This window comes from Neopsephotus bourkii, unplaced genomic scaffold (assembly GCF_033783945.1).
Source record: "Neopsephotus bourkii isolate Nb327-2 ecotype Australia unplaced genomic scaffold, CSIRO-AGI_Nbou_v1 NB_1767, whole genome shotgun sequence".
NCBI lineage: Eukaryota > Metazoa > Chordata > Aves > Psittaciformes > Psittacidae > Neopsephotus > Neopsephotus bourkii.
In genome coordinates this window covers 2,861,302-2,883,793 of record NW_026902241.1, presented here as the reverse complement: position 1 = coordinate 2,883,793, position 22,492 = coordinate 2,861,302, and the positions used below count along the sequence as shown (strand labels likewise).

General features: G+C 40.0%; 1 protein-coding gene across 2 annotated transcripts; it reads right to left on the bottom strand.

The window, feature by feature from the left end:
* Positions 1–1,926: 1,926 nt before the first annotated feature.
* LATS1 (large tumor suppressor kinase 1) lies at positions 1,927–22,011 on the bottom strand. 2 transcript variants are annotated; one of them, XM_061378489.1, is made up of 8 exons: positions 21,946–22,011; positions 16,798–17,305; positions 12,757–12,907; positions 9,383–10,911; positions 5,075–5,657; positions 3,841–4,023; positions 3,495–3,601; positions 1,927–2,489 (listed from the first exon to the last, which is right to left on the bottom strand). In XM_061378489.1, exons 2-8 carry the CDS (start codon positions 17,146–17,148, stop codon positions 1,974–1,976), a joined length of 3,420 nt encoding a protein of 1,139 aa, XP_061234473.1. In that variant the 5' UTR covers positions 17,149–17,305; positions 21,946–22,011; the 3' UTR covers positions 1,927–1,973. The 2 variants fall into 2 exon arrangements, with proteins under 2 accessions (XP_061234473.1, XP_061234475.1); XM_061378491.1 differs by lacking the exons at positions 1,927–2,489; positions 3,495–3,601; positions 3,841–4,023 and adding an exon at positions 8,420–8,473 and having other exon boundaries at positions 5,518–5,657.
* Between the last annotated feature and the right edge of the window lie 481 nt (positions 22,012–22,492).

Sequence of the window (22,492 nt, the reverse complement as noted above, 5' to 3'; positions counted from 1 at the left end):
GACCAAGTCTGTTTAAGATGTTGTCCCCTGGCTTTCTTTGGCAGAAAAGGCTGCCAAACTGCCTTTTCTGCAATTTACTCCTTCCTCAGTTATGCCAATATAAATCAGTTTTCGAGCCACACTGGAAAATGGATCACTCAGTTGAACACTTCCAGCATTCAGAGGTGTCCTGTAAACACCAAGCAGTTTTTTCACTGATCTAGTATTTAGCTTAGAACTACAGACAGTTGCACTGGCACAAAGAGACACAAACAGTAACGGAACAAATGGCCTGAAGTGCACCAGAATTCCCTGAACCAGCTTGGTGAGAAAAGCAAATTAGTACCTGGTGATTGCTGCAAGAACAGTTATGAACACCAGTTTCATGATTTTTAGACAGTCACAATGCCAGTGCAATGGCACAAATGATTCAAGAAAGCACTAATGCTTACAGGCACAATATTAGATTATCATTTGGAATTCAATTCCAAGGAGGAAGCAATGTTATAAAAGACATGAAATTTACTAAAAATATTGCATTTTCTTTACCACTGTGTTAGCTTCCGGAGAAAGCAGCGAAGAAAGAGAGGTAAACCCCGTAATTCTTCCTGCCCCTCACCTGTAGCTCCTGGTCTTGTCCCAGGGAAGCTGCTCAGAGGGTTGCCACCCCTCCCTGGTCCCAGCAACTTCAGCAGGCTCAGTACCCTCCCACCATGAGACCCAAGGGGATGTCTGCTCACCTGCTGAGTGAAATTGTGAAAACAGTAATGCAGAAGGCAGCAGACATAGCTGTTCAGTTCCTAATTCGGTTATGAATGGGACTGTGAAAAATGGACCACTGAAACTGTAGTGATGGCTCAGATGGACTGGTGCATGACATTTCTCCTCACTGTCTGCATAACTAGGACAAAAACTGCTAAAGCCAGTGAAACTAGTCTCCACAACAACAGTCTCAAATGCCATAATTTATCGTCTTTCTCCATTACTGTCTCAAACCTGTAATAAAGAAGTTATTCTAGACTTTATTTTTCAAACTAAAAATCTCAACTAAAGCAACTGTACACACTTTTTACAGCTCGGATTTAGTCAGGAAACTAAACTACATTTCAAAAAGTATTTTTCCTAAAGTTTCTTTTCCTCTCATAATGATAGGAGAACTGATGACAGGATACAATTGAGTTGCTCCCGAGAGAGCAGTCCTTTTGCTTTAGGAGTACCAGGCACATGCTACAGCATTACTAATGTTAAATTCAATTACTATTTAATAAAATACTAGTTCTAATTCTTTACCACTTTACAATCACACTATAGCAAAGACTGATACTTTCTTGTTCCAAAGCTGAGAACTATACCACTAGCACAGCAGCTGGAAACATTTCACCAGATAGACGGCTCAGTTTTTCCAATACTGTGAATTATCAGGCTAAATACAGTGAGAAGTGAGGGTACAGCAGCCTTTTTCTTTTTCTCTTCAGAAATGTATCAGAAAGCTCTATTAAGCATAAAGTAGGTTTTATATTTGGTCAATGCAAGGAAAGACTCATCAAAAGTTCTGAAGCAGAGATTCTGTTTTCTAAAATTATTCAGCATATGTACAAATACACAAGAGGCATCATCTTCAGGAAAAAAAAAAACAACAACAAACAAACATAACCCCTTGATCACTATTTCCTATTTTGAGTACTTAGAGTACAGAGAACCAATAAGAAAATTCAAGTGATTTTTTTTTTTTTTAACCTAACACCAAATCTCTCTTTTCTAAATTAAACAATTAATAATGCTGGAATAAATTAATACTTTAGAAGGATTTCCCTGTATTCTGGGGAAACAAAATGCACAGAGAGGGAAAGAAAAGACACAATTTTCTTAGTGTTTAAAAAATAAAAAGTGTGCATGTATTTACTGTAGCAATCTTTTCTCAATTCTCTTAAGAGACTTCTCAAAAACTTCAGCTGCAAAATAAGTTTATTTAGTTTTTAATCTTTATTCCTCTACTAAACATAAACCAGGTCACGGTTCTGAACTCCTCTACCTGCCTGTTCGTCATCATCATCATCATCTGACTGCTGTTCTGAGTTTTGGGAACTACCATACTCATACTCAATGGGTTTTGGATTGTTGTATGGGTAGCCATTGTCATCAAAAAACCTTCGGAAGGTGAACTCATAGAAAGCATGTTCAGGATGTTTGCCATTTTTGTACCATCCATTGAGTGTATCATTTCTGTTCCCTTCCTTATCATCATCACTCCACAATTTATCTGGATCAACTGGATCAAAGTTGGATGTGTCTGTAGGATGAGCAATTTTGGGAATGTAGAAAGCAGACTGCCGCCGTAGATCACTTGAAAAATCAATTGTTCTAAAAAATGGATGAGCTTTTATTTCATCTGCACCATTTTTGCCTAAACGATCTTCTGGCCCTCGGCAGAGTTTAATAATAAGATCGGAGGCCTCTGGAGTCAATTTAGCTTGAGGTGGAATATGAAGTGCAGTTTGCCAGTTGATAACCTTTAAAGCAAAAAGAGGTGTTACTCTATATATGATTTCACAAGAAGGAAAAAACAGTGAAAATTAAAACAACAAAATAAAAACACTTCAAACAGCCACAAAGCATCGTTCAATATGCGTGTTTTCACAAGAGAGAGGGGAAAACCTGAAGCTACGCCTTCAGAAACACAACAGGTATTATGCCTGGAAATCTGGCAAAATGCAGGTAAAGTTTATTCACATTACAAATCTAGAGTCTGGCATAGTAGGGAATGCCCCTACTATAAATCAACAAAAGTCCAGTGAAACCCAGCACCTGGAACCCAGTATCAGGCATATGGCTTACAATCTTAAACAGAAGGTGAGGCAAATGAATGATGATTTATTTGATGCACTGGAAAGATTAACAGACTTCAAATAATAAAATCCAATCTGCACTACAGCTGAGCCAACTACTATCTTGCAAGCTGAATGCACTTCTGCAAAAATGGCGTCTGCAGAAGATTGCCCTGGTGGTTTCTCTGAAGCAGCTGGGGCTCAGGAAGGAAGAAACCAATTGCTCTGAGCTGCCCATAACTCTGAGCAGCCACAGTTATTTGATGCTCCTCCATGTCTGCATGCTGAGCACCTGCAGATACATCACAATACAAAGGAAATCTGCTGATAAGCAGGCATGGAAGACAAGTGGTGGGAAAAGAACACTCAGATGCTGGAAGAGGAGACAAAAGTGCAAATAACAAGTGCAACAGGTTCAACAAGTGACAGGGAATGACCAAGATCTGAAATGTTGGTTTTAGCTGGCATGTTTACTTGTGACCAGATAAAAGACGTGAACGTGATCCTTGAAGTCCCCTTACAAATTACGTGCACCACCATAGTAATGAGAAGTTTAAAACTGTGTTATTTTATAGCATGCTTGGATAGAGCAGCACTCTAAAAATCACATTTCATCCCACTACAAATTAGAACGACTATAAAAGTTTCAAGCCTCCTTTTCAGACTGTTAATACCAGGCTTTTAAAATACCTTCATTTGTGTTTCCAGTGGTGTTTGTGCCAGGAATGGAGGCTGCCCCACTAGCATTTCAAAGAGAATTACTCCAACACTCCACCAGTCACACAACTGGGTGTAACCTGAAATGAAGTCAAAACAAGGTAGTCAAAGCCTTAGTATAATTTTAATCTTGTATTTCTAAGAATAAAAAGGGTTCACAACAGAATTCTATTCAATACTTAAGATTTCCATATTATCAACTATTTACTTTTTGTCAAAATACTATATACTTAGCAAAAGTGGTGCTGTCAGGAAGGTGAAGCAAGCTACCTGAAAATCAGTCACTTTGCAGTGAGATTACCGTACAGAAATGCATTACCTGTTCGCAACAACACTTCTGGTGCAATATAATTGGGTGTGCCAACAAGGGAATGGGCCAGACAGCGCTGATGCTGACGTGCAGCCCTGCGTTCAAGTGGTTTCAGCCGATCTCCACACCTGCAATTTGCTGGGTCACCCCATTCACTGCTGAAATCCATACTGTCTTGACGTGCATGATCACCTACAATCAAGCGAGAAAGATGCCAAAATTGATGAAGATTAGTTCTTATCTAGTAGGAAATTTTCTTGATCTATTAACATTTCTTGTTACAAACAAAATCAGCTTCAATTTCAGTGATCAATCTGAAAGCTGAAAGGGTCATCAACAGCAAGACTTTGTCTTTTTGCTTATGATACAAACTACCAGCTTTTGAGAAGAGTGGGTTTTTTCAGTTATTTTTTTTATATAACTCTGAGAAAGTGTCAAGTTTAATCTTTTCTTAGCTTTTCCTTAACATAATCACATTGGGGGCAAAGGATGTATATTGTTCTTGCTCTTATGTAAACAGAACACCCCAATATTTACAGCATCAAAAAATAAAATCAGATTTTAAATCTTTAACTTCTCTCCAGAGACTGTGTAAGTGTGGCCTAAGATATATAATGTTTTGCTAAAAACAAGTCAAAAGTAATTTAATTTTTTTTTATGATACGGTTTCATTTTTGGAAATTAAAAATAGCTTATTACAAAATTTGTATTTAACACTCCTGGAACTGTGAGGGTTTTTTTGCTCTTTAATTGATGCTTTAAGTAATCGAGTAGGATTTCTATAAGTCTACTTAAACCTTACTCAGAAATCAATGGGTTACACTAAAAGTTCATGAGACACTCAGAACTTCGGGCCAGTTTTGGGTTTTTTTTTAACCTATCTTTAAGATAGTTTTAAATGTAATAGTGATAATGTAGTTTCAGGAGTACGGACTGTTGTCTATGTAATTATCTTGCTAGTGCTGGAATCTTCTCTTTCCAAGTTTCAGAAACCACTAACAGGACAAATCTACAACAGCATTAATCATTCCTTCTTCCTTAAGGAATCAATGCTCACACTTACAAACTCTCCCATGCTAAACATTGCTTTTTCCAGTCTGAGTGGTGTGCAGATATACTGTTAGATGCATTACTATTCAGAAATTAAACAGCACAGTCTTCTTTCTACTCATTTATAATTTAATCCCTTGCAAAGAATGACATGTCAACAAAGGAACAAAGAAGCCTTTTATATTTCTCTTACCACTCTGGTAGTATTTTGAATCGTGGGTCCATCGAAAACCTGTACAGAGCCCGAAGTCAGTCAATTTAATATGACCATCACGGTCTATCAAGATATTATCAGGTTTAATATCTCTGTGGATGAAGCCCATTTTATGAACACTTTCAACTGCACAGGTCAGTTCTGCTGTGTAGAACCGTGCCAGATTTTCTGGAAATACACCCATTCTAATTAGAAGACTCATCATATCACCTCCTGGAATGTAGTCCATTACAAAGTACAAATTGTCTTTATCTTGGAATGAATAGTACAGGCGAACCACCCATTCATTATCAGCTTCTGCAAGGATATCCCGCTCAGCTTTCACATGAGCAACTTGATTTCTAAGCAAGACGTCTTTTTTCCTCAGTGTTTTGGTTGCATACAAAGCATTAGTATCCACTTTTCTTGCTAAGCAAACTTCTCCAAATGCACCAACTCCCAGGGTTTTAATTTTTACAAACATCGACTTGTCCATTTTAGCTCTTCTTAGTCGAATATAATTAGACTCTTTCTGGCACAACATTTTCCTCATTTGATCTCGGGCTTCTGGTGACAACCCAACCTGTGCAGCAAACAGAATTAAACTGAAGAGTGAATGGTACTCTTAATTCTTGGTGATCTTACATTTACAAGGCTTAGGCAGAGCAAACCAAATACTTATATACAGCATGGATAGTAATACTTAAAAGGGTTTTGTTCTGGTTTAATGTATACATGAAGATTCTGTGAAAACATGTAGGAGTGATGAAAAAAAAAAAAAAAAGATTGATTTCAACACCAAAATGTATGAGGTGCCATGCACCAGAAGGTTCTTGAGAAAGGAACATGTTCTCAAGGTGAGAAAGGGTAATTTACAAACTACTGATAAAAACTTATCTGAGTAACAGTGTGCATCAGCTGCCTCCCTGATTCTCTTTGCACAGCTAAAGGAAGCCAAGATAAGCCTAGAAGCAGCAAGTTGCTGAGGGCTACATCAGGAGCTGCTGTGGGAAAAAGCTTCCAGTCTCTAGCTAGAGCAAAAGTCACTAAACTTGTGCTGTCAGTGGAACTTTAGTTGCAAGAGGAAGCGCACAGCTCTCTCCCTCTCACACTTCTCTGTGTAGCTACATCAACCAGATCTACCTGGCAACATTTCCTACTGCCTGCCCACACGAAGCACGTCTCAGGCACAAGCCTAGACCTTTCCTCTTATCGCATAACCCACCTCTTTCTGACAAGACTTTAGTCACAGTCTCTACCTGTCTCCCCTCTGCATACCAACTAGTTGGGCAGAACAGTTTCTCTGAAGCATCTCACTCCTCTCCGTGTTCATCTCACTCCTCATCTGTTCTTGGCTCCTATCTGTGTATATACCCCTATCTTAAATGAACACCCCTGGTGTTCTGACCAATACTACTGACATGCTGACAGCTGAAACACTCCCACCCAGGCCATACATAACTCATAACCTACATCATGGAAACCCTTATCTACAAAAAACACACTGAGCATTCTCCTAGTATTCCTGGCTTCCTCCTACTGTATTTTTGCTGGTTTCAATTCCTTTAAAGTGCTATTAGACTCCAGTACCATTTTTCTTGGCACATTTCAGGCCCTGGAATCCGATTCTCTTCTTTTTGGTTTCAATGTGAACAGAATCTTTCTTCAGTTTTTATATTCTTTTCTCTGTGATGCTACCCCCACACAGCTTGATGCTCATTCTTCCTTCTGTTTGCCGTCAGCATTTTAAAAATCTTACATGCTCCCTTTTTCATAGCATCTCTGTCTGCCAGTCTGGCTTGAAATCACCATCCTACAGCAATGTTTTCCAAGTTCAACCTACAGTATATTCCCTTATTTTTTTCCTGGACATTCTAATCATAAAACTGAACATAGCCAAACTGAACCCCTGCAAACATCACAACTGTGAAGTTTTCAATTTCTTATCGTCACATCTCATCAACTCTTGATACCAAATCTTCCTGCTTCCATCTCCTCAAAGCTTCAACTGTTTAAGATACTGTCTGCATAACAGTACTCAGGACTGTCACCAGGATTAGTTAACCACTAGTCTTGGCTTGTATAACCTCATGTTAATAGATGACTTATACTTTGCCTAACTTAGAACATAATTTGAAGCAAAATATAATAGATGTGACTGAGAAAAACAGCAAGGTAAAAGATCAACTAGATATCATTCAGTGTCTTAAAAATGCTTTTAGGAATACTGTATATTATGTATTAAAGAAAATAGTGTTAGAACACAGTAAATTTCTTACAGGCATTATAACAAAAATGGATCCAAAGGAAATGCAATTAGGAAAAATGCATACAAAATACTTGTCCACCCAAGCAAACTTCACAAGAAATATCAGTACAGTAAGATTTAAATGGGGAAGAATGTTTCAAATTTCAGACAAATTTTTTTGTCAGCATCAGACAGACAGCAGTTAGGATAGTTAGAACCAGATATCTGCACTTTTTCCTATGCCATCCACTAAAACAAGTACCAATCACAAACTGATCACTCTGCATTGCTGATTTTCCCCTACAACTCTCCTCAGCTAGAGCATTTACCAAGAATTAACCAAATTTGTCAGTTCACAAATGCTCATGCACATACATGTCCCATTATTTCTAGTCAATGCCAGACACAAGAACTTTCTGAATTGCTCTGTATCATCACACAATTCACTCTTGCTCTTCTCCCTTCTCATTACTTTAGTTTCCCTTTGCAGCAAAGACACCTAGCATAATTCTTGGCCAAATTCACACATCTGAATGTGGATAAATATTCTTGAGATAGCTCCACTCTATTCTTTAGGGAACCTGATATTATAGAAAAAATCACATATGCTAGAAAAATATCACGTATGCTAGAAATACAGCATCCTGCAAGGATAGTATTACTCTAGTGGGATCCCACTGTTGTGGGATTCCTCTCCTATACTCTGGTCAAAAAGAAGAGGTCTGCTGCAGCATAATACCCCTTTTTTCCACCCTTCAGCCTGTAATTAAACATCCCAGCTGTAAATCTAGTACAAATATCAAAACCTGCATTTTATAATGCATTTACTAGAGTGCTTTAAATGCACAACAAAAATATCAAGGAAAGTTGTATCAATGCTTTTATATAAGTAATACTTATGCTTGAGATACTATGGAACACAAGACAGTAAGAAGGGAAAGTGAAGTTTGCAAATCAACATTAATTATAATTTTACATTTAAATACTCGAAAATAGTCAAAATAATTCATGCTTAATTTTGATGCAGGATTGCATGCAAAGCCCTCTAAGAAGGAATCATGCTATTCTTAATAAAGACTGTTGCTCCAGAATCTTACTTGTCTACACAGGGAGTTCAGGAAAGCTTCCCACACCTTAACAGTTTAAATCAGCTGTTAGTGGAAGTGAAAAGGAAAGAGAGAAGACTAAGAATAAAGATCTAGAAAGAGCTCCAGGAAGAAATCTTGCTAACATTTACATATTAGCGATTAAGCAAACACTTAAAAAATATCACAATTTACAGTAAAATATTTCAAAAAGAGAACACAGATTTAAACAGCACTTAGAGAAAGTGGCATAAGCCAAATGCATTCTTTTATAGAATAAATTAAAAGGTACCTCATACGTGTCAAATTTTCAGCTACAATTGTTAAGAAATAGACATAAGTAACACATCTCGAACTTCCATTTCTGCAAATCTTAACTGCACTACTTCTCACTATTTCCTTTTCTGAAATGACATGTATATATCAGCTCCACCTTTTACTCTCTGGATGTGGTTTAGTAGAACACTGAAATCCAGAAACAGACTACAGAGACTTCATGTTGGGACTTAGAAGCTGATTTTACATGTTTTTATTGATGTCTGGGTTTTCTTATCCCATCCAATTACCCATCATTTAAAGAGATCCTTTTACAGTCTGACGCTGGAGGCAAAAGGTACCATGTCTTTTTCATTCTAAAAACCTAACTTTTAAATATAGATTTTATTTTTTTTAATTTAAACTTAAAACCCCCTTGTCACGACTGGAAAAAAACTGCAGAACATAAAAGGTATCACTGGTTGCGTGACTACATAAATGCATTAACTAGCCTATGACTTGTCCCTGCATTACTTGTACCTGCAGTTTGTCTTTAAAACAAACCAACCAAACAACACACTAACAACAGATTTTTATAGCATGATATACCACAATGTCCTATTTATCTGCACTATTTAACATCCTACAATTAAGACATACTTCTTCAAAGTAATACAGGAACAGTTCTAGTCAGAGGTTTAAAAAGAATGAAGAGTTTACCCGCATCATTTCATTCTCTAGTTGTTTCTTCCGATGCAAACGCTGTTGATGCGACTTCAGTATATTCTCCACGTGCTGCTCCATGAAGAATTTAAAGGCCTGAGGGGAATAGCTTTGAATGCGGGACTCTCTTCTTTCTTCATCTTTCTTGTTTTTTCTAACAGGAACAGGTGATGTTGTAATTTGTTTCTTTTCTTTATCTGTTGAATCAACACATTCATAATTCTTTTCACTCTCATCCTCCTTGGATAAAATAGGTGGCTCCTCCTTGTTGAGCTTGGGTCCTGTCTCATAGAGATTGACAGAGGGATTCTGGTGTAACAAGTGTTTTGGGTAAGGTGGTGGGGGACCCTGGTAATTTGGAGCCTCTCCAACAGGGGCCATTACTGCCATGTTTGTAGAGGGACTCTCAGAGAAGGGAATGGTCTGAACAGATTGCACTGGCTGTGGCATCCAGGAAGGGTGACTGGGCGCTAGGGCAGTCTGTAGCTCAGGTTTTAAAACACGCATACTTTTTACTGGTGGCTGAATGGGAGCTGGTGTTATAGCTGTTACTGTTGTAGCTGAAGGCTGAGAGTTGCTGGAGTGACTCTGCCTATTGCCATGATGGTTGTTGAAAGAATTTGACCGTACAGGAACATTGGGTTGCCATGCAGGCATGTCATGCCCATTGCCAGGCGATGACTGTGGCTGCACAGGGGAAGGCTGTGACCAAGACGCAGGTATTCCAGCTACAGTTGTATTGTAAAGTTCCATGTTGTGACTATTTCTGTTTGGCACCATCATTGCCTGAGGAAGATTCCCATTGGTATATGCTGAAGGAGGAGCAGATCCCCCTGCCTGCATCTGTAGTGCTGTGGGACTTTGCCTGTTGGTTGGATTCATGGGGTATGGGGGTGGCTGGCGACTCACTGAGTTCCCAGGCACCATATTCTGGTGAACTATGAACTCTGCCTGACAATTGCCATTTTGCATTCCAGCTCTTCCTGAGGGAAAACTGAATTTGCTGTTGGCAGAACTCTGCATGATTATTGGTTGCCTGCCAATGGGGACAGCACTCATGCCTCTCTGACCCTGCGTGGAAGAATTTATGGGTGGAGGATTCATAGGTGGAGGTGGGTAACCATCCTGCCATGCTCCTGGTGGCACCGGAGAAATACGGGAGATCACGTACTCCATGTTTCCAGAGTAACGCTTTGTTTGAGAGTTTGGTTCCCAGGAAGGAGGTGGAGGAGTCGTTCCCCTTGGAGGGGGTGTGTGTCCTCGAGGAGGTGGAGGAGGAGGAGTGACACTCCGTATCTGTGGTAGAGGTGGGGGGTTCACTCTCTGTCCATTGCCAGGATGAGCCTGAGCAAATGCTGCAATGCCAGATCCGGATAGTGGCCTTCCCATATCAGGCTGAGAGCTGGGGCTTTCTGAGCGATAAACTACACCATCTCCCAGGGAAGGCCCATGCCGCTGAGGAACCAAGGACTCCTTAGAACCCTTCCAGCTCTGCTTGCGGTTAACAGATTGCTGAACAGTCCCTCCTTTAACGAAAAGAAAACACATTTATATTACCAGAAGTAATTTCCATTTACTGCTTTGGATATTTTATTCTTTTTCATTAATTACTGCAGAAATAGGATGGGAATTCTCTGACATAGCATAATCCACTGTATTTCACATGAAAAAATTATCTAGCAGTACATCAGGCTATGGTTATACGTTTAGTACACAGTGTAAGAGCAAAGAATGCAATAAAACTCTAGTATCAGAGTTTTTTGAAATTACTTTTTTGAAGATGCATCTTTCCTCAACTGCAGATACACTCAATTTTTAATTGAAAAAAGGATGGGAATGTGCACAATTATTAGGCACACTATATGTGCCTACATATCAGCACACTATGTATGCCTGTCTTATCAGGCACACTAATCATGCATACAAGTAACTCTCAAGAGATGCGCAGTACTAATGAAATAAAGCAGTAGCATGGAGAAAGATACATTTAGTCATGTCGCTATTCCTTCCAGTTTAACACTTACAAAACATTTAAGTGTTTTTAAACTACAATTGAACTGAATGTTGTCCAATCAGAAAGCCTCCTTACACTCTTGTATTCATACAGTTCATCCAAACTTCTTTTATTCCTTGCATGTTAAATTCGATACTTTAAAAGTTACGGTTTTATGAGTAAAAGTGTTGTAGAGAGGCAAGAATTCAAACTGCAAGAAAACAAACCTTACCACTACAATATATTTACTTCATAGGTGTTATTTTGCATCATACAAACAAAATAATACACAATGAACTGATAGTGCATGCAGACTTATTGTGCTTTTTACATTATTACTGAGGCACTTGTAAAGACATATAGTAGTTTAACTGCTCAAAGTCCCTGTGCCTTCAGTTAAAGAACGTGTTAATAACTATCTTTGCAAGTAACAATGAAATTCAGGGCTAAATGGTGGCATTTAGCTAGAAGCTTCACGTGAGTACCGACTAAGTCTGCTTCACAGTCTAAATGAAAATAATGCTGTACTTGGCTACTCTTGATACCAATTCTTCCTCGTACCTATACAGCCAACTTAAAATGTAACTTTACAGTGCTGGCAGCTCAGCACTCAACTTTTATTTGAATGAGGTTCAGTATTTGTGCTGCATTTGAAAGTTATTTAGGTGTATGCTGCTAAAGCCTGTTAAAAAAAAAAGCATCAAGCTGTATTAAAAACGTGCTTGCATGTGTTAAGAGAGCAATAACAGCAAGTGGTAACATTTTGACTCTGTTGCTACTATAGCTATAGTCTGTCCCCTAACATCTATAAAAATATGAAGTCTGCCTTAAAAACTATACAAACAAAATCTGGAACCAAACAGAAAATTAAGCAGAAAGGGGGATTTTGAAACCGGACATCCTATAATACAAAACTGTAGCCATACGATACATAAGCACACATATAGACACAAAAATACACATACACAGTGCTGCTTCATGGCAGTGTGTGTGAAAAGAGACAAAAAATTAAAACAAGAATTCAGTGCTCACCACTGACTTCTAAATGGCACCTGACACTGAGAAGAAAATATGGGCATCATACCAATGAGGGACAAAAATGACTTAAAATGAGATCTGAATGCCACTCCTGATACGAAATACTTTTATACAGTACTAAACCCACTTAGTTATAAAAAGAATTGTTTAAGAAACTTATGTCAAACATACCTATCTTTCAGGAGAATTATACTATATATTTGACATTCTATTTTTAAAAGCAAAAGAACTGTATCTTAAATCTCCGCTGTTCCACTGTGAGCATATGAAGGAGGAATTTGATGTTTTATATATTTTACCTATACGAATACACTGAGTGAGTTACTATGGATACACCTACCTGGTGGTTTCATCCCTGCATTCACAGGCCTTGCTGCTGCTGCAACCATCTGCTCCCGACGAGGATCCTGGTAGCTCATTTTACTTATAAATTCGATGGCAGCTTCTATACTACGGTTGTTAGTTTGTCTAAGAGCTTGTATAACCATATCCTAAAGGCAAAATTATATGCAAAAAATAATTTACAAGAAAATGGCAAAAATACCCAAAATTGTGGTTATTCTGCCAAATATCCTCCAGCAATTTTACAAAGTACATAACTGATTTCTCTCAATTTAAAAATACTTTAAAAATGTTTTCTCCGAAACAGATCCCCCAAAGCACCAATATAATCTGGATCTTCAGGGAAAAAAAGTTAACTTGTTGAAGTGCTGTAGTGTGATGTAAATCCTGCCACCTTGTCATTCATACAGCTTGCTTATATCAGCATTTATTACCCATACACACTACCCAGGTATCAGCTAGTCACATGATGACCAGAGGTCCCTTCCAACCTAAGCTATGCTATGAAAGACACCCTAACGTGAACACTGGGTTTTGCTCATCTTCCTTGAACTCAGCCTGACTTATGTCAACACACACCTGCTAGTTTCTCCCTAAGAATTTTTCCTGATGAAGACAGCCTTATTGGCAGAAATTCTGTTATTTTTGTGGTTGTGTGCTCCAAACACAAGTTTTGATCTGATGGCCAATCCCACCTCTGTCAAGGGAAAATGTATTATGTGCCAGTGTTTTTTCCAGATCAAGGTCATGCAGCAGAATTTCAGAGATGGTCAGAAGACATGCACCATTCTCCCACTTATATTGAACAGGATTTGTGCAACTGACTCAAGTCTGAAACAAATCCACAGCATGACTTCTTATAATTAAGTACGCTGTCCTTAGTGACTTGTTATGGATGTACTTTGTCATATGGAAGTAACTATTTCAGCTTACCCTGCATTTCAGCAGGTTACCTACTAAAATCAATGGGGCATCAAAGCAGGCTCAGTCAGTATTGGTTTCACAGTCAAACCCACATTTACATTTTCACCATGCCTGTGAACATTTTTAACACTACAAAACCACAGAATTACATACAGCCCTCAGAAACAAGCAGTTCAATGAACAAAGCAGAAACTTAAAGAAGGATTTTAACATTAAAACAAACAAAAAGTATTAAGGTTGTCACAATCTTTACAGACCAGATGACACTGCTGAAAAAGCAAGTACAACTTTTGATCTTATAGCTCCTTCACGACATAGTTATGACTATACTGTAGGCAAGACAGATCCATTGCAAAGTAGTACGTTTTCAGCACCAGTATGCTATTTGATCATTGTGCAAAGAGAAGGTTAAGGTGTTCAGAGTATTTAGTTTCCAATTTGAACGTACTTTTATGGGACCCATCATTCATTCCTACCTACTGACTCGAATTCTCTTCTTAATCAGTTTCAACCCTAAATTTACTGTTTTTTAAAGCCAAGTAATTCTACAATATAGAAACCTAAATCTACAAGTTCACATCACCAAGCTGTAGAAACAGATAGAATTTCAAAGTACAGAACCAGCATTTGAAGAGATTAAATTTAGCTCCTTCTCCACTAACCAGAAAACATGATTAAGAGCCAAAGAATCTCCCTCCTCTCCAGCTGAGGAACAAAACACATGGTCGCCTAAGTGACATGAAGTATTCAATGTCTTTAACAGTATCACCTTACACAGAACATATGAGAACTGAACCTGAATCCTAATAGGTGAGAAAGATTTCCTGTGAGCTATTTAGGATGGTTTTAGAGACAAAACAAAAACAAACAAACAACAAAACACCACAAAAAAAAACCAAACCAACCCAATGAACTGCATTCTCACATAATTACTATACATATACACACATATATATATATATATGTATCTATAGACACACTATATATATATACCTGATCGTGACAGGTATCTATGTATCTCTTCAGCTTTAACACTGAATACTTCCCACTACTTGAGGGGTGGGGGGTAATAACTAGAACATTTGTGATATTCAATATATTAAAAAAAGGTACAAAATAAATTATGTTTCAAAACTCTAAGTGGTGACTGAGTCACCAAGCAGTGACTCCACAATAATGGCAAACAGACAAATCTGCATTTTTACTTTAAATCCATTTTCAACACCTTGATGAAATCTCATTAAAAGTTGAAATGAGGAAACACTGCTAATACAAACAAGTCCAAATCAAAGTAAATGAAATTAAAAAATGGACATGGTACCTAGCAGTTACACATAGCCTCCACTACAGACAGGCTGGGATGTCAGTCTCTACAGAAAGCCAGTAATGCATCTGACATCACAAAATTAAGAAGTTCTACGTATGAGCTGCTGAATCACAAACATGCCCAGTGGAAGTCAGAAACAGCCCAGACCAGCTGCTCACAATTAGGCAGGGCACCCCAGTCCATAAAACAATCCCCACTCAAAATACATTCCCATTCCATCCCTACTTGCTTTCTCAAATACCCCCCACCAAGAAAAATGCTTTCCTACTTCAGCTCTATCTGTTCTGGTGGCGTACACAGGCCAGTGCCATATGGACTATTGTGGCAACACAACTCTTGTGTTAACACACGGCAGAGACAGCTTACACTGGCACTGTGCCTGAAACATGGTCCATAGAGTCGCAAGTGTCCCGGGGATTTGCAGTTGTAACCAAGAACAAAGCAAAAGACTTCAAGATACAAAGGATCAAACAAAAACCACCAAGATACCTTTCTAGTTTATTAGCCAGCCACATACCATTCTTTAGTTTGCGAAGCTGACTGAAGGTTCTATCTGTAAAAATGGATCTGAGAACTGATCTACTTAAGAAAAAAAGAAAACCTCAGCACAAAGCACTGAGCAAGTTATTCTGAAATACTTTATCATTAAAAAAATCCTTCTGTTCTTATTAAAACACAGCCTGCACTGTGTATCTGAGAAAGCAAAAGAAACATGGAAAACCACTATCAGCACCTGACACTAGGACATTTTTGAGGAAATGCCAGTTGATAGTTTGGAGGTCATTCTTGGTAGGAGGTGGATCCCTCTATAAATACCATAGCATCGTAGCCAGCAGAACTTGTGAGCAGTCACTACTGCAAGCACTGCAAAGGCAATCCCTGCTGTGGTACTGTGCCTTCATCCTTTGGAAATATGAGTGGTTTGCTAGCTTTTTTATAAACCTGCTTTTGTACTCAGGTTTTACAGAGAAGGCATGAAAGCAGGTGTAATTTACTTTGAGGCGCAAGTCCCAGTAAAAACACAGGAACTACAAGCACATTCATTTTTAACTCCTGGAAACCGTTTTCAGACTCCTTTCACTTATTAAAATGAATGGAAATAATTTTAGTCAATAATGTAATTAACTAAATTGAACAATTATTTAGTTCCCTGTTATTATAATAAGAATAACAGCAGAATAATTACTTGTGCCCAAGATTTTCAAGAGAATTTTTGTCTTGAGAATATACCATGGAGAAGACACCAGACAACTAGCTTTGTCAGGTATCTTGTTATTTTACCTTTGTTGGACAAATTGCATAAAGAAAGGATAGCAAAATTTCTTTCTCCATAAAGTCTGAGTTTCTGTTAGTCACAGATGTAAAAATCTCATTAAAATTAATTTCTGAAATATATGGTACTGCCTTTCAATTCAGAATGGCCATGTGTTATCAACATATTTTAAGTGAGCATAATCCAAAATCCCATTCAGTATCAGAGGCAAAATCCATCCTAGTCTAGCCCAGTTCTCTCTGTTTAAAATTATGTAAATAATTAAGACAACAAACTCCTAAGACATGAGAACTGCACAAGATGCTTAAAAAATAAAATCCAGGCCTGTCTAAATCCTTCTATTCCTCTGCTTCATCCCCTACTACTGCCAGTTACACGTCCTAATTAGAAACCTACCAGGTTTTGGAGACCCCATTTTGCTTATCATATGCTGTTCAAACATTCCATGATCAACACCCCCTCCAAGCTGAGCTAATGGTTTATAGTTAGCAAATCTTGAAAATAAAACATTTCACCTCATCAAAGCCAGCAGCTTGTAAGTCTTGCAGCATTTGTCGATTAACCTCTGACGTTCCTTTGACAGCTGAGGTTGTTTCATTTGCGAAAGGCAGAAGTGAGTTTCTAATCTCCTGCAAAACTTTATGATACGTTACAAATTTGGGGGGATTTCTGCCATGTCTCGGATCTTCAGATAACATTTTACCCATGCTATGATCAGCTTTAGCAGCATCTGAGGGTTTAGGTAAATTCCTGAGGCTCTCTCGTATTTCCTGTAGCATCTGCTGGCTGCTGCCAGTATAGTTACTGGCAGGAAAAGTCTTAGGCCTCATCTGTCTATAACCTTCTGGCTTCTCACTTCTCTTCATGAAAACATGTATATATGCAGCCTCCACCAGGGAGTCGCACACACCAAAATTCAAGGAAGGGTGGCTGGTAGTTTTAGAACTGGGGAAAGCAGTGGCTCTTCACTGTGAAACCATGGCTCCTGTAGTGCTGGAGTTCGTCACAACCGAAACTGCTACCCTGTTAACAAAACAAAACAACCCCATTACACATACAGCAGTGACAAAGTTGACAATGCAGCGCCGGTGGCAGGGAAATGTTCACATGCAGCATTGCCTTCATGGTTAAACCACGACAGGTTTCAAAAAGTACATTAATAAAACATGATTTAGGCACCTCAAGTCCAAATGGTCCTGAATTGCAAAGGACACGGACAGAGGGAAGAGGAACTCAGTGTGGTGGACAGAGCTTTCAAGAGCAGGTATGAACAGCTGTGTGTGCCTTCCCTTTCTGCCGCATGCTGTCTCTATACATCACCCACATTCTCTCCACCAACACTCCTATAGCTGAAGGTACCAACTCTGCTACTCAGTTCACTGGGACGTGGACCTAATACCCCAGTTGTTCCAACAATCCTGACATCAAGCTCCTCAAGCAGATGGAAGTGAGAAGAACAAAGTACAGCAGTGAGAGTACACAATCGCCACGATTTTACCCATTCTGCAGCAGTCACATATGTAAAAAGTAAACACTTGCCTAGCTCATCTCATGCAACTTTATGACTTCTTGTACCATGTGCCATTTAAACCTGTTTAGTGTTTTCAGTGTCTCTTAGCTCAAGTCTTCTTCAATCAGCCTTCAACAATAGTTATTTTTTAATTTATTTTACAAAAGGGAAGGTGAGAGCAGGGAGAAAGAAAACAGAAAATGTAATCAAAGTTTTTCTTGTAAAACTGTTTAACAACTCAAGCATCAAATTCAGTGAGAGCAAAGCTGTGACATTTGGTAAGGGAAGCAGAACTTTCTGCCAAAAACAAATAAAAGGCGTTTACACTTTGAAGGCACCGACTCATCAGGGAGAGAACCCTTTGTCTGCAGGGAACTTGAGTCTGCATCTGTGCTGTGCACTAGCTAGTAGTGCGAGTGGTGAGGCAAAGGATAGAGCAACCAAGGTGGAACACTAAAGAAGTTACAGAGCATTTGCTTCTTAGAGTATCACAAAATAGAACTTTTGCAGTCTCTACTACTCCATGGAGGAAGATCAGTTACTAACACAGCACAAGATAGAAAAATGTTGCATTTCAGCACTGTCTCTTCTTCACAAGCAACTAGAGGAACAGTAAAGCTCAACACTGTTCATTTGCTATAATGTGAAGTCTAACAATAGCAATACTGAAATTGTTTTGATTTCCTGTTTCTATTTCTCACAGTGCTAGAATCTGCATTCCTAGTTTTCTGAAAGATTATTTCTGATGATTCAGGTGTCTGCACCTTTTGTCTCAAAGACGTAGCTCATGTTTCTCAAATTAAACAGGTGTCTAAGTTCTACACAGTCTACACAAAAGTCATCCTCTTCATCCAGCTCTTACTGCTACAGTATTTGCACTGTCACAAACCAACTGATTCAGTTGACTGAGGAAGAATAAGACAACAAATTAATAGGAAAAAGAACTATATATGTCTAATACATATGCAAATTATGTAAATTAAGTACACATGCTACCATAAATTAATAAACCCTGAAAGCTTGAAGTAATACATAAATAAGGACTATGAAAAGAAACACAAGGGAAGAAAGCCCACTTAGTCCCATTCCCCTTGGAGATCCACTTCAGAAGTAACAGTTTTCTCTAATGGAACTATCTTAAGTGCTTTCTTTGACCTGTGACGGTTTGAAACCTTAAATTAATATAACTACCAAAGACATTTAAGTTTTTTCCTGCAGTCTGATAACATACAATTCTTCAGTGCCCACTAAGTAAGGAAAAATCAACAGACATAAGTAAATTTTATTATTAAACAGTGAAGCTTTGCTCAAAACATTAAGAAATTTGGATTCAGAAGAAAGTACAGCATGAGAACAATTAAAATGTAATTTAATTTTGGCCACTTCCAAAACAGGCCATATTTAAGACCGCACGAAAATACCTGGTCAAAACCACTTTTTCCAAGTAACTACATTTAGACTACTTTACTAGTTTTGCTACAGATGTTCCTTTTCTTTCCAAGTGACCTGCTTCAAAACATGTGTTGGATACCCAAGCGCGAAGATCTACGTTAATAACAAAAGAACTGCTGCCTCCAGAAGTGTGAAACCTCTAGCATAAACTCATCCCAAAACATAAGACAACAAGGCTTCATAATTTAGATTACCGGTTCAAATTCAATCAAAATTAGGAGTGATACCTAGTTCCCCATTATCAATCTAAATAAAACAGTTGGTATTGATCTTGTGCCACACACATACCAATGAGAGGAAAAAAAATAAAATCTCTACACAAGTTAGTCCTTCCAACAAGTTCCAAGGCCTGGAATTCAGGAGAAAACAGTTGTTTTGCACCTGTGTATTTCACCATAACTTCATCTGGCATTTCAATATTCATTTTATGGTTACACCACAGGTAGCTGAGATAAACAAATGTAACACCCCTGAGAGAAATCAAGGTTAAATAAACAGGACACTTAAACCATAAATGAGGAAACCAAGAGTCTACCACTGAGGGAGGGCACAATCAGCTTGTGCTCCCATTTCTTTAGATGCAAAGCTGACAGAATCATATTTCTTTTGAAGGTGCTTTGTGAACTTTAAGACAGGGATGCTCCAAGTGTTTGATAGCCATTACTCTGCTGGCAATTGCAGAATAACGGGTTATTTCCAAGACCAAGGAGTCTTGGAAAATAAAGCTGCACTTTCACATAATTTTTTTGCAGAAGCAGGACTTTACCAGTGTAACCCAGCCAGTCCACTTATCTCCCACCACTTACCATTGACACCATAAGCGTCTGCAAGGCCATGAAGAGTGAACCAAGCTAACAGACTTACCCGGATAAAAAACAGTAACTTTTTCTTGGTGGGTTGTTTCTTTTGGCATCAGTGATGGGTAACAGCAGTTTGATGTACATGCAAAACTAGTCTTAATTGCTCAGAATCCCAACTGAATAGGGGCTCTCATTAAATGAAGTACAAAAAAAGCAAGTATTACTACAGTTCACCTTGCTTTGTGTGTAAGCCTCAAAATTCAGAAGCCACCTCCTCTTACAGATATTCACATACCTTCCAAAGCAAGAAAGTTTTGACTGCTCACGAAGAAATCCATCTCAAATCCATCTTAATTCTGTACCTCTTAACTAGCAACCAGAAACTGTAATCAAGTGAACTGACATCTTCCCCCTTGCAGTTTTGTATCATTAAGTGTGATAGATCTGTTTGTTAATGCAGCTGTTTCTGCTGCTGAAGTTCTCCACTTCCCTAAAGTAACTAAAAAAAATAAATTTTCAGTTCTTTTCAAAATATGGGATAAAGTGATTTCCTCTACAAATCAAACTGCCAAGAAAGAAGACCCCAAACTTCTATTTTTACAGTATAATCATGAAAGACTGGACTTAAAAAATGGCATTTGAATGAAAACTCAGAATAGTTGCATGCAACTGTCAATGTCTTCCAAGACCTTCTGCAGAGAACAATACACAGCTTTGTAATGGATCTGTAACATCTCTCATCTACAAAAGTTTTAAACATACTTTTAAACACTCATATTTCCAACTAAGTATGGAATGCCACACATTAATCTATTTTGGTTCCATCTCTCATCTACTGGTGTAATAAGTTATTTTACACATAATCACAATGCTTTATTCGGTGGAGGAGCAGACAGAATGAAACAACAATGAATCTGGGAGACGTAAAATCAAGTCTGTAGGGGCTTGGTTGAAACCAACAAAAAGAAGCCGTTCTTCAGATAACAGGGCATTGAGCAGTAAAGCAATTTGCCACAGGATGAATTTCCAACGCTAAAAGTTTCCATCGGATGAAGAGAAAAGTGGACCCTCAAATTAGCAAAAGAACACAACTACATAGACTCAGGGGAGACTGAGCTGGAAATGACCAGAGGCTAACTGAACACTGGGAACACTGTTTGCCCTGCTTGTTTCCATTTTTACATTCTGCTATCTCCCTGAACAGGATACAGATCTCCTTATGGACGAACACATTCCCGCTTATTTCCAGTAGCCGCAGCAGATTTCTAGCTCATGCAAGAGTGATCTTTACGGCTACAGCAGGACAGCGACCGAGGACGAAAGTGTGCGCTGCGCTGGCACCAAGGCGACTCCTGCAGCACAGCAGCGCGTCAAGAGCCACCTGGCCCGGCAGTGTTGCAGCGCCGGGGATACGACAGCCACGAGTATCCCGGTTCCATACCCCTGCATCGGGACACCGCGCTTTGCCGCCCAGCCAGCCCCAGGCCGTGACCCGAGGGCGGTCTGGTGCAGCGGCGCTGGGCTCCCCACACCACCAGCTCTTTCCCCCTTGTCCTGGCCGTCGGGGCTCAGCACAACAGCAAGGCCGGAGAAACACTTGCCCGGCGGCCGCGCACGGGTCCTGCTGCCCCTCCCGAGGAGCTGACTCCTAGCGAACGAGAAACCACCTTCCGAAACACCAACCCTCAGCAGGGGAACCGAAGCCGGCAACGTCTCCCGCGGCCGCGTCCCGCCCGCTCCCAGCAGCACAAGAAGGGCCCAGCTCTCCATGGGCTGTTCTGTCGGAACGGGCTCGCTCGTACCCGAGTTTGGGCCGCACCTCGGCCTCTCGTCCCCCACTAGCGGCCTCTGCCCAGCCTCACCGCCGCCCCTCCTTGGCCACCACAACGCAACGGACCTACCTGCGGCGAGAAGGCAGCGGCGGCGGCAGCGCCCCGGGGCCGGGCGTGGGCGCACAATGCTCAGCCCCGCCCGCGCGGCGACGACCGCCGCGGCCCTCCGCGATGCCGGCAGCGGCTCCTCGATCCCTCCGCCAGCGCCTACCGCCGCTGCCACGGGCCTCTCAGTTCGGCACCGCCATTTTGTCGGTGTCTAAGCCGCGGAGGGCTTCCCGGATATGGGCAGCTCCCGACCTGCCTTGCGCAGCTGGCGCCCCCCCCTCGAGCAACCCCGACCCGGATGGAGCCCGGCGGCCACCAGCCGGGATAGCCGAGGGCCTGGAGCTGCACCGGGAGTGGCAGCGTGACCTCTCTGGCAACGGTGGGACCGCGGTAGAGCCCCCTCGCCTACCCACCCGCCCCTGCCCGGCTTCCAGCACTGCTTCTGTGTTTCTGTGGCAGAGTTATGTTCGATGGATAAACACAGATTTTCCATTGGGGAGCAGTTTTGCCGAGTCTTCGTGAGCCGGTTAATGCCGCAATGAAGAACTCGTGAGGGACCGACATGTGC